The sequence below is a fragment of the Palaemon carinicauda genome, chromosome 7 (assembly GCF_036898095.1).
Source record: "Palaemon carinicauda isolate YSFRI2023 chromosome 7, ASM3689809v2, whole genome shotgun sequence".
In the NCBI taxonomy this organism is placed as follows: domain Eukaryota; kingdom Metazoa; phylum Arthropoda; class Malacostraca; order Decapoda; family Palaemonidae; genus Palaemon; species Palaemon carinicauda.
The window spans coordinates 133263780-133277079 of record NC_090731.1 but is presented as its reverse complement, the minus strand read 5'-3'; the positions used below and the strand labels follow the sequence as shown (position 1 = coordinate 133277079).

General features: G+C 44.9%; 1 protein-coding gene across 3 annotated transcripts in view; it reads right to left on the bottom strand.

Annotated features, from left to right (window-relative positions):
* The window catches only part of LOC137644017 (cellular tumor antigen p53-like), a 113542-nt gene that overhangs the window by 88342 nt on the left and 11900 nt on the right, over positions 1-13300 (bottom strand). For all 3 annotated transcript variants that reach the window (XM_068376897.1, XM_068376895.1, XM_068376896.1), the window contains exon 2: positions 9171-9712. In XM_068376897.1, the coding sequence (XP_068232998.1) occupies positions 9171-9704 (534 nt within the window). In that variant the 5' untranslated portion in view covers positions 9705-9712. The remainder of the gene's footprint in view (positions 1-9170; positions 9713-13300) is intronic.

The window sequence follows — 13300 nt, the reverse complement described above, 5'->3', positions numbered from 1 at the left end:
GGGGCTCACAAGTAAACCAGGAAGGGGGCAACGTACCAGAGGCTAGGAGGGCCATCAGCATGCGGTCGGTCTGAGTTACATGCCAAAGAGCAACAGTGATATCGGCACCCTGCGCTCTAGAGCCCTTCTGAAGAAATTGCATTCCTCCCTACTATTATACAGACCTGAGTACTCAGCTCAGGTTTGTATTTGTGTAGAAGTCATTTGCATTCTTTTCACTATTTAACCTGCGTCCTTTCCCCATGTTGTGTTCTGGTGGGAACAAATGGGAAGGTTAAAAGTGGTACTCTAATTGAAGAGCTATCTAGCAGGAAGGTGAGAGGGTATACTACTGATCACGAGTAGTTGAGAAGGTGATCTCAAGCAGTCGAGAAGGAGCACGATTGATCACAAGCAACTAATTGAGAAATTGCATTCCCACTTCCAATCGTGCAGTTATGCCATGGCGCTCATCTAATAATGTACAAACCCCTAGTAGTATATCTAGCATAGCACTAATGGGAGACCAAACTAGAGATGGAGCTACTATAAGGGCGAGCATTTGCTAAATAGGTTCGCGATAAGCAAAATATGCTAGGTTCCAAAGATGCTCGCATCGCTGCGATGTGTGAAAAAGTTCCAAAGCTGGTCGCATTGTGGTGTTGCTCCGTTAGTTCGCTGTAGCAAGTAAGAGAGGAATCGTTCCAAAGATGATACCAGTCAAGAACAGCTAAGGAGAAAACACAAAAGCGTTCAAGTCCTTGTTGTTTTCTCTGTTCTCAGTGGAGGACTTGCTAAACACATTTATTTCACTGGAAGAGAAAAACGGTATGAGGGACTTTTATGAAACTCCTACCAATCAGTCTTTAAATGACTACTTGTCCAAAATTAAATGGGATGGGTAGGAGACCCATTTTTTTGTGTACAAATTCAGCTGAATGACTAGGTTCCTAAGGCAGAGGGAACTTAATTTACGAGCCAGCGCTTGTACAAAAGTTTGCCTCTACACATAAATCTTTAGATAAAAACGGGTGCAATTGAAGTTGAGCCCTGACACGTTTCTTCACTCTGGACGGGCATCTGCTTCAAACGAACAGGCCTGATATCCTTGTTGTTTGTTGTTCTTCTTCCTTTTCAAAATCAAATGTACGATCACAATTGTACTCACACATTTAGGGCATAAGGAATATTGCAAATTTGAAGATAATCTGTATTTTTGCCAAATAAACGAAATGGGTCAGATCCTGAGTCACGCTCTTTCTAAAATCTTGTGAATCCCTTAAATGAGTCAGATCCTGAGTCACGCTCTTTCTAAAACCTTGTGAATCCCTTAAAGGTACTGTATACACAAAGTTTTTCTAGGTGTAAATCTTCCGAGGAAGAGAGATAGGTGTTAATAGAAAGCCTCCTCTCTTCCAATGTAGAGGGACTTAGGATCTGGATAGAATTTGTTTATTCCTATGATGATTGAAGACGCTTCCTGCTGGAAGCTCTTCAACTCTGAAGAGAGAAAGGGATTGTAAGGGCAACCAAAATTCTATCGGAGACAATTGTCAGCGAAAGAAAACTACTATGGGTGATCTTGACCCATAGTGGGATCAAAGGTGAGGATCATCTCCGAGTAACCACACTGATGGTCACAACTCAGGAGGTCTACTGGTTAGACCTGCCAGTCATAATTAGGTGTGAGCAACAGAGAGCTCATGTGTTTAGCTCTCACAGGTGCTATACTCTCATCAAAGAGAACTCACACTTGCACTATTATGCAGCACTTAAGAGTGATGTACATAACGTTGAGGTGGAGTGAACTACCTATTCTAAAACTCTAACGTCCTGAGCAAAATAGGAGTTCAGTAAGGTTAGTCCTTCTACGCGCAAGTTTAAGTGTGCGCGCGTGGCCATGCCAGCGCATCTGAAGTAAATATGATATTTTCATAATAAAATAAATTTTTGAACATACTTACCCGGTAGTTATATATATATAGCTTACGTCCCTGACGTCACGGCAGAAATTTCAAAACTCGCAGCAATCGCCGATTGGGTAGCCAGGTGTACCACAAGTGCGCCCTCTACCCAGGTACCTGGAACCATTCCAGTGATTCCTCAGATCTTTCATGCCCATAGCTCTCTAGAGGGGAGGAGGGGGGGAATTAAATTATATATAGCTACCGGGTAAGTATGTTCAAAAATTTATTTTATTATGAAAATATCATTTTTAAACATCTGCCTTAACTGATAGTTATATATATAGCTGATAGACACCTTTGGTGGAGGGTCAGAGACAGCCAACATGTTGGAATTTAACTTAAGAGTTAATAAACAAGCTTAAGGGTTCGTACCTGATAAGGAAGCTGACTTCAATGAATTCCTGCCTCATTATGTCCGCTTCCCTTACGAGATCCAGCGATCCACCCAAGGGGCAGAAGACCTCTAGGAGCTGTGAAACCGGTGTAAATACCTATATGTGACAGAACCTCCTCCAATACCCTTGTTGTAGGCACTCTCAAGGAACAATACTGACCACCTGACTAAAATCAATGATTGTGGAAGACTGTCGACCAATCTCCACAAACAACCATAAAAATACAAAGTTCCAAGAGAAGAAAAGGGTATTAGGTTTAAGGGAACGTAGTGGTAGATCCTTTCCCCACTACTGCACTCGCTGCTACGAGTGGTCCCAGAGTGTAGCAGTCCTCATAAAGAGTCTGGACACATTTCAAATAATGTGAGGCGAACACAGATTTACTCCTCCAAAAGGTTGTGTCCATAATGCTCTGCAAAGATCTATTCTGCTTGAAGGTTACAGCTCTAACTTCATACGTTTTGACTTTCAAAAGTTTGGTGTCTGCTTCACTGCAATGTGAATGAGCCTCTCTTATTAAAAGCCTGATGAAAAAGGAGAGTGCATTCTTCGACATCTGTAACAAGGGCTTCTTGACCGAGCACCAAAGAGCTTCTGACTTGCCTCGTAACTCTTTCATTCTGTCCAGGTAGAACTTCAGGGCTCTTACTGGGCACAGGACCTTCTCCAATTCCTCATCAACCACATCCGAAAGATTCGGAATCTCAAAAGCCTTGGGCCAGGGTTGAGAAGGGCGTTCGTTCTTGGCAAGAAATCCTAGTTGCAAGGAGCAGATAGCTTTGTTATCTCTAAAGCCAATGTTCTTACTAAAAGCATGAATCTCACTGACCCTTTTAGCTGTAGCCAGACTGACCAAGAATAGTCTTCATAGTGAGGTCCTTAAAAGAAGCTGAGTGCAAGGGATCAAACCTGTCACTCATTAGGAACTTCAGGACTATATCCAGATTCCAAGCTGGTGATTCTTGGTGCCATTCCTTAGATGTTTCAAAGGATTTGAGAAGATCCTGCAGGTCTTTATTACTAGAAAGGTCCAAGTTCCTGTACCTGAAGACGGTAGGTAACATGCTCCTGTATCCCTTGATGGTAGAAGATGAAAACCTACGTTTCCTTCTAAGGTATAACAGGAAGTCAGCAATCTGAGTCAAAGAGGTACTGGACGAGGAAGTAGAGTTGACTCCTAACCATTCTCTAAAAATCTCCCACTTGGATTGGTAAACCTTGATGGTAGAAGTCCTCCTTGCTCTTGCAATAGCCCTAGCTGCTTCCCTCGAAAATCCTCTAGCTCTTGTGAGTTTTCTGATAGTCTGAAGGCAGTTATATGAAGAGCTTGGAGGTTTTGATGGTACCTTTTCAAGTGGGGTTGTTTGAGTAGATCTACTCTTAATGGAAGGCTTCTTGGGGTGTCCACCATCCATTCTAGTAACTCTGTGAACCACTCTCTTGAGGGCCAAAAGGGGGCCACTACCATCAATCTGGTTCCCTCGTGCGACACAAACTTTTGCATCACTTTGTACAGAATTTTGAACGGAGGGAATGCGTACACGTCCAGGTGGGACCAGTCTAAAAGGAACACGTCTATGTGGACTGCTTCGAGATCTGGTACTGGGGAGCAGTATGGTTTTCACCTCTCCGTCTTCTAGGTTGCGAACAGGTCTATGCACGGACGACCCCAAATCCGCCACAGGTTCTTGCAAACCTCTTGATGAAGTGTCCATTCTGTGGACAGAACTTGACCTCTCCTACTGAGGCTGTCTTCCATCACGTTCTTTTCCCCCTGAATAAACCTCGTTACAAGGGTTACCTTCTTCTCTTTTGCCCAGATGAGAAGAACCCCCCCAGTCATGTAAAGGGACCTCGAGTGAGTTCCGCCTTGTTTGGCTATGTAGGCCAATGCTGTAGTGTTGTCAGTGTTGACCTGCACCACTCTGTTCAATACTGACCCTTCGAAGCCTTTGAGGGCCAATAGGACTGCTAACAGCTCCTTCTGGTTGATGTGGAGGCTCTCCTGATCTTTCGTCGACAGACACGAGATCTCCAACTTGCCCGGTGTTGTTCCCCACCCCGAGTCCAAGGCGTCGGAACACAACACAAGGTCTGGGTTCCTCTGTTCCAAGGAGAGACCTTCTTGAAGTTTGCCCGGATCGTTCCACCACTGAAGGCCACTTCTTACGGATTCCGTAATAGGAATGCATTTCGTCTCTAGGTCCTTTTCCTTGTCTCAATGACGATTGAGGTGGAACTGGAGAGGACGAAGATTCAGCCTTCCCAGGGAGACAAACTGCTCCAACGAGGAGAGGGTTCCCAGCAGACTCATCCACTCTCTCACAGAACACTTCTGTTTCTTTAGAAAAGAATGAAGTTTCAGGAGGGCTTGCTCCGTCCTTGATGGTGACGGAAAAACTTGACTCTGAATCTCCATTCCCAAATAAAGGATCTTTTGGGATGGTATCAGTTGAGACTTGTCTCTGTTTCTAAGAAGATCCAGCTCTTCTGATAACCTTAATGTCATTTGTAGATCCTCCAGGCAGCGATTATAGGAATGAGCTCTGAGTAGTCAGTTGTCCAGATACAGGGAGGTTCTGATACATCCTGCGGGCAGTATGCTTGTTACATTTAGCATCAGCTTCGTGAATATTTGAGGGGCGGTGCTGAGGCCGAAACACGGGCCGAAACTGGAAAACTTCCATCTTGTAAACGAACCTCGGGTAATGCTTGAAGCTCGGATGAATGGGGATATGGAAGTAAGCATCCTGGAGGTCTAAAGAGACTATCCAGACCACCTTTCTTACTGCTGCTAGGACAGACTTCGATGTCTCCATAGAGACCTTTTTCTTCTGAACGAAAGCGTTGAGAGAACTTACGTCCAGAACTGGTCTCCATCCCCCAAAGTTCTTGGGAACCAGGAATAAGCGGTTGTAAAAACCTGGTGACCGCAAGTCTAACAGAGGCAGGAACTCCAAGGCCGAGAACTTCTCCCGTCTCGTACCATACACTAGACCTGGAGGCCAGTCTAGCCGGGGGAAAAGAGAAAGCCGTCTTTCCATGGTCCTTTTTGGACTGCATCAAGTCTCCCAACATCCTCAAAGCTCTCTTTGATGATCTAGACAGAACCATCCTTGTAAAAAAAGACTCCTTCGACGCCTTCCCTAGCGTAAATTCTGAAGGCAGCGAACGAGGTGCAACAGGTACAAAATAATCCGAAAACTTCCGTAAAGATTCTCATGAGCTTCTTAAGGTCAACTGAAGGATGAAGGGTCTTAGGATCTTCTTCCGAGAATTCCTCTTAACAGTTCAGTAGGCGAAAGATGATCGTCAATCCTTTCCTACGACAAAGCTCTAACTGAAGTAGAGACGTCTTGAATATCAGGAGTCGACTCCTTACGATCGGAATTAAGGCGTCCACGATCTCGACGCTCGGTTCGACTGGCGCCCTCACGACGTCCAAGGCTCTTACGCTCGGCGTCATATTTGACTGCTTGACGCCCTGCATCAGCTTGACGCTTGGCATCACGTCCTGCTTGACGCTCGGCGGCACGTCTGGCTGCTTGACGCTCGGCGTCACGTCTGGCTGCTTGACGCTCGGCGGCACGTCTGGCTGCTTGACGCTCGGCGGCACGTCTGGCTGCTTGACGCTCGGCGGCACGTCTGGCTGCTTGACGCTCGGCGGCACGTCTGGCTGCTTGACGCTCGGCGGCACGTCTGGCTGCTTGACGCTCGGCGGCACGTCTGGCTGCTTGACGCTCGGCGGCACGTCTGGCTGCTTGACGCTCGGCGGCACGTCTGGCTGCTTGACGCTCGGCGGCACGTCTGGCTGCTTGACGCTCGGCGGCACGTCTGGCTGCTTGACGCTCGGCGTCACGTCTGGCTGCTTGACGCTCGGCGTCACGTCTGGCTGCTTGACGCGTGGCGTCAAGTCTGGTTGCTTGACGCTCGACGTCACGTCTAGCTGCTTGACGCTTGACGTAACGACCTGCTCGACACTCGGCTTCACGTCTGGCTGCTCGACGCTCGGCGTCACGTCTGGCTGCTCGACGCTCGGCGTCAAGTCTGGCTGCGTTACGCTCGGCGTCACGTCTGGCTGCGTTACGCTCGGCGTCACGTCTGGCTGCGTTACGCTCGGCGTCAAGTCTGGCTGCGTTACGCACGGCGTCAAGTCTGGCTGCGTTACGCTCGGCGTCAAGTCTGGCTGCGTTACGCTCGGCGTCAAGTCTGGCTGCGTTACGCTCGGCGTCAAGTCTGGCTGCTTGACGCTCGGCGACACGTCTGGCCGCTTGACGCTCGGTGTCTCTCGACGTTTAACAGGAGGATCCTTATTACGTCGTTCGGTGTCGTGTTTGATTGCTTGAAGCTTGGCGTCATGACTACCATGCTCTCGACGCTTAGAAAAGATGTCCGTCATCAAGAGCCTCTTGACTTATAGCCTTCCGACGCTTGGCGTGAAGGCGAGAAGCTTCCTGATGCTCGGGGTCTTGGCGAGCCCCTCTCTCATCCGCAGGTTGATAGACTTGCATGAGAGAAGTGTGTTTCTGCTGCATATCTTGCTGCATACTAAACTTAGGTTCAACTTGTTGTGGCAAAACAGGAGACGTTACTTCTACCACAAGCTCGCTCTCTACATCACTCAAGGAACGCGCAGAGCGTTCAGAGGACAACAACCAATCTGAAGGTGGGGGAGGAGCATGAACCGAGGTTATGCCAGTCTCAGGAAACTGTCCTGTAACAGGTTGGGCTGGACGCTTGGCAGTATCCGACATCCTTACAGGAAGCTTGGCAGTAGAGCCTTCTTCGGAAGAAGGAAAAACGCTCAGGACTGCTCCAATGACTACAACCAAGAGCTTGCGGCGTCATGTCACGACGCTGATCGACAGTATCCATCTTCCTCTTCAGATGTCTGGAAGCTTGACGCCAGCCCCATCTGGACGCTGCGTCGTCCGAAGATAATGAAAAAACTTTCACCTCACCTTTCCCATGGTGAGGGCGAGCGTCCCGTGAAGCGTCAACAGGTAAGCTCGAGGGGACGTCTGCTCGGGCGTTAACGCATCTCGTTTCCTTTCGCCGATCGTCATTCCTTCTCCCAGGGGTTGGGGAGCTGGGAAGAGGTCTAAGGAACGACAGGTCCGAGCAGATGCACCCTCTACTGCACTAAACAAATTAACTGCACTTTTAGCACTGACACTAGCACTTTTTAATTTATTAACATCGGAAATTAACTGGGTTCTGTCCGCAGCTAGCGATTCAACTCTCCCACCCAGGGCTTGAATGGCTACCATCATGCCCTTTAGAGATGGTCCATCAGCAGTAACGGTAGTGGGATCTGTAACTACCACTACAGGGGAAGGATTAGGTTCAGTGACATGGGAAGAGGAATAATCTCTAGAAGAACGAGAAGAACTCCGTCTAATCCTATCTCTCTTAAGTTTACGAGTGTAGCGGTCAAATTACAACCACTCACTCTCAGACAACAAAATACATTCATCGCAACGATCCACCAACTCACAAACTTTATCTCTACATTTATTACAAACGGAGTGGGGATCAATAGAGGCTTTAGCAAGCCGGGTCTTACAACCTCTCATACACATTCTATAAGATTTAGGAGGGTCAGCCATTTTGAATATTTAGGAGAGATTAAACAAGCAAGGGTCAAAATAACAAAAGTCCAATAGAGGTTCAAGAAAATCCAAAAGTAAATCCAAACGAGCGAAAGCCAATAACCAAATAGTACATCACCAAGATAACTGCAATAATTCAGGTTAACAACGAATGAAATATCCAACGATTGCGGCGGCAGGGAAGATCTGAAGAATCACTGTAATGGTTCCAGGTACCAGGCTAAAAGGGCGCACTGGTGGTACACCTGGCTACCCAATTGGCGATTGCCGCGAGTTTTGAAATTTCTGCCGTGACGTCAGGGACGTAAGCTATATATCTAACTACCGGGTAAGTATACCGGGTAAGTATACCGGGTAAGTAAGATGTTTAAAAATAAAAACACTCTGAAGAGCTAACACTCGGGTGAGAGGCACATTTGAATGTGGTACCTCTGATGAAGGTTCGTGTGGGTGAGCGTGTCTGGTTAAGGTGCAAATAGGTGAGGTGTGTCTGGATGAGATATGTGTGGGAGTCGTAGAAGCTTGTCCATGCTCTTCCAGATGATGAAGAGGGGTCCAGCAAAAGTTGACTTACAACTTTGCTGAAGGGTGAGATTACCAGCTTGTCAAGCACTCTCTAATTGCTAAAAGCAAATAGACTGCAGACGAAATCCGGTATCCAGCTGAGCAAAGCAATCGGCTTGCAATTAGCGAGGTTGAGAATGTTGAATCAACTGCACTCGCTAGGCAACCTGTTGCTTGCGTCGTTCACCTTTGGCCAACTGATCGAGTTGTAGGAGACATGTTATCTTTAAGCATGTATCAAACTCAAGGACAATGTCCCATGACGTTAAAGCGTCATACAGGAAACAAAGTCCAGGAGTACTGTCCCAAGGTAAAATGCAGGAAAAAGCTTGAAATACTTCCAAAGTCTCCTACCCGTTGAAGAACGTCTGTCTCCACTGACGGCTGCTATCAAAGTGACAGCAGTACTCAGTGGCCCTAGCCCAGCCAGTAACCATCGGATAACTACCTACTCCTCGTTATAGAATTTTAACTACCCTATTCCAGTTTTGCTGTTAACATTCTCCTATATAAATGACTCTGGTTTGTATTTGCGCCGGAACAATCATAGATTAGATGGTATAGTACGTAGTGATGATGATGAAACAAAACAAGAGTTGTATAAGTTAATGACTGGAAGAAGGTAATGTCTGCAGTTGTACAATTAAACTCACCTCACTCACAGAATCCTCATCATCCACACCATCCCAAGCTACTGACAAAGGCTGCTGCTCCTGTGGTTGCACCTGCTGTTCATTGGAAACCGACGGTGAGGAATCATTACTAATCAAAACTATTTTTCCAGCAGAATAGTCTTGTATATGATAAACAATACATTGCTCTGATTTAATTTCCTGTGGTTGGGGTTGTTGTTGTTGTTGCAAAGTTGGTCCATCCATATTCAGAGCTTGGTACTTGGTTTCTTGTTTTATATCTTGCTGTTCCTGCTGCAGGTACTGTGGATTTTCCATAGGTTGCTCTTCTTGTTGAAACACTACAACATTTTTCTGCACTGGTTGAATATGCTGATTTTGATGACCATTTTGCTGTCGTTGGACTTGATGGAGGCTATTACCAGCCCCACCTGTCTCTATGGATTCAATTAAAGATGCAAAATTGTTTGACCCTGTTCTATGCAACAATGAGTCATCCCTTAGCAAACTATAAACATCATCCCCAAACAGTGGTTCAGAGTCTTGGTTCTCCATTGTAGGACCTGCAAAAAAGAAAACAAAAATGGAATTTTCAAAAAACCATCAGCACAATAATATATAGTCAAGATACTAAACAATACCTTCAATAATAACTATGCTATATGCAAATTTATGACCCTATCTAGTTAATATAAACCAACAGGTGGCACAGGATCAGTATTCAATAAGCTTACCAGATAAAACAAACTATTGATACTGTACTGAATATTGAAAAATAATTTTATAATCCTATTTAACAAAACTTTCCATCAAAATCACTCTATTTCATAAATATAACAAATTTTTAAAGTGGTTTATATTTTTCCTAACTATATAAACCCGGGTCCTTTAATAGGAGTATGCTTTCAGTGAATCTTGATACAACTGTTAGAACTTAATGAGGTGGAGCTAATTAGCTGGAGGGTGGCAGACCACTGAACTTCCCCTTTTACCTTAAAAAATTTTAGTTTGTATAGTGCTTAGGAAAAATACAAAATGATCTAATAAAAACAGAGTGATTGCTGTGCCCCAAAGGAAGGGGAAGAAAGAAAAGGTAAAAGGGCCAGTTGATCTTACCCCATTCTAGACTTATGTCATGACTGCTATTTTAGATGAGATGTTTCTAGTCACGTAATGGAGCTAGGTTTGCTGCAAGATATCTTGAGCGACTACCACCAGGCCAAGGATACAGATATTAAGGGACCTGTAGGTATACTTCCTTAGGTAATGGAAAAAAATTTGCCTGTTGTTACCAGACTCTGGTCTTCAAAAACTGTTTCACTGACAGACTCTTCCTGAAAGCTGGGATAGATCCGATTTACAGTATCTGACTTCGTGTACTCGACTCCATGATGGTTCTTTCATCTCCTCACCTGCAGGAAAGGCATGTTTCTGTCCTACGAAGTCAGAAAATACACTGTTCTAGGATCTTTTCTCTTACTCCTTCCGTTGCTATAAGAAGAGTCATAGTGTCCACACTAGGCACTTCTTGTAGGGAAGATATAAAAGGACTTGAAGTCCTAAGTCCTGGATACGAACTTCTTTATCAGGGTGATGGAGATCTTCCATCTTTCAAAATGGAGGTGATCGGATATAGTTGATCGGGGAGCTGGAGAACCGGAGAATGGTTCGACAATCAGAGAGCTGGTGATCGGTGATTGGTGAGCTGGGGATCAGCGATCGGTGAGCTGGGGATTGCCGATCAGCCAGTTGACAATCGGCTTAAGATAAGCAGTCAATCAGCGATCGACAGACTACGAGCTCAGCATGCTGACAATCAGCGACTGGTGCAATTAGGGCATAAATGTGAGCGCTTAGCTCATGAAAGTAAGCGTCTATCTCGTGGTCTGTTCCAAAGTGGGAGAAAAAGGACAAATACAATTCCTGCCGAAGGAATATCCCAAAGGGGAGACCAAACCAAGAGCAAACAACATCAGCTTCTACAGTAGGCAATTTTCCTTGCAAGCAGGAAGATTGCCGAACAGTGGCTTGTGTAGAGACTCTCCCTCGGAAAGGAAAGTTCCAACACCTGGAGGAGAACCTACGGGCAGCACTCTATGGTTCCCTAAAAACAAGTTGTATCTCAATTTGAAGGCTGACATACAGTGTTGCTTGAGAAACGAAGTCAAAGCTTGTTTTTAGGTTCCCCTGAAGGATTTACCCAAACGAAGACAGGAATGGATGAAACCAATTCCTGCCAGAGGAATCCCCTGGAGGGAAAACCAAACAGGTGAAGGAGGACTCTCCCGTGGATGGGATTTGAACGATCGGCGACATGGCGATCAGTGATCTGACTATTGATAAAATAAAATCGGCAATCAGCTTAGCGATTGGTGATCAGTGAGCTGTTGATTGGAGATCTGACAATCGGCAAACTGGAAATAGGCGATCAACAAGCTGGCAATCGGCGATTGGCAAAAAAAAGACAGCAACATTACACTGTAATGAAAGAATGTTTATATATACTGTGCTGTACATAATAAAACAATATAAAAATGTTTATATACAGTATAGAAACCCAATCAAGAAGAAAAAGTCAATGGCCAGTAAAAAAAGTTTGAAGGAGAGAGAGAAAGAGATTGAACATCTACTCTCTCCGAGCCAAAAGAAAAAAAGTGATGTAGTTCACCAATGAGCGAGTAGAGATAGGTGGCTGGGTACCCAACAGCTACCCACTACCTTCCCTACTATAGTGGTCAGGTAGGGTTGCCATCTCCCATTAAAAGTCTAATGGCTAAATAACGTAAGGTTTGTTAGTGAAGGAAGACTAGTCTACGGGGCTAACGTGCATAGCAAAATGTGTTCTGCTTGCCAAAACATAGGAGCAATGAGAAAGTGCTTAACAGCAAGTGAAGCGAGCTACGGCATAGCAAGAACTAATAAATCATTAGCTCAATTAAGGTGTTTGTAATACTAAGAACACTGCTACCAAAAACTTCATAGAAAATGGGATGGTAAACCATGTTTTCTATGTGTTCAGTAGTTCTGACAAACAAAAGCTCCAGTGTTTTGACCATGTTTCATTAATATTACAGTGCTGGGTTTTGATTTTGGTAATTGTATTTTTATTACAATGACTGGTGGAAACATGTTATTTTTATTAGTAAAATAAATTTTTGAATATACTTACCCGATAATCATGTAGCTGTCAACTCCGTTGCCCGACAGAATTCTATGGAGGGATACGCCAGCTATCACAATACTAGAAGGGGGTGTACTTACCAGCGCCACCTGTGGCCAGGTACTATAGTACTTCTTGTTGACACCTCCTCAATTTTTCCTCGGTCCACTGGTTCTCTATGGGGAGGAAGGGAGGGTCAATTAAATCATGATTATCGGGTAAGTATATTCAAAAATTTATTTTACTAATAAAAATAACATTTTTCAATATTAAACTTACCCGATAATCATGTAGCTGATTCACACCCAGGGGGGTGGGTGAAAACCAGTGTACAAGATTAAAGGATAGCTAAGTATCCCATATTTCATATAACAGTTATCTCAAATAACAATGAAATAATAAGTACCTGGTAAGGAAGTCGAATTGAACCGTTACTCTGCCTCTTTTTTAAGTTCGTCTTCCTTACTGAGCGCAGCGTTCCTCTTGGAGGCTGAATCAACTCAAAGGTGCTAAAGTATATAGGGCTGCAACCCCTACTAAAGGACCTCTACACAACCTCTAACCCAGGCGCTTCTCAAGAATGAATTGACCACCCGCCAAATCAAAAGGATGCGGAAGGCTTCTTAGCCTACCGTAACAACCATAAAAACAACAATAAAAGCATTCAAGAGAAAGGTTAAAAAAGGTTATGGGATTAAGGGAATGTAGTGGCTGAGCCCTCACCTACTACTGCACTCGCTGCTACGAATGGTCCCAGGGTGTAGCAGTTCTCGTAAAGAGACTGGACATCTTTAAGATAAAATGATGCAAACACTGACTTGCTCCTCCAATAGGTTGCATCCATTATGCTCTGCAGAGAACGGTTTTTATTAAAGGCCATCGAAGTAGCTACGGCTCTTACTTCGTGGGTCCTTACCTTCAGCAATGCAAGGTCTTCCTCCTTTAAGTGAGAATGGGCTTCTCTAATCAGAAGCCTTATATAATACGAAAC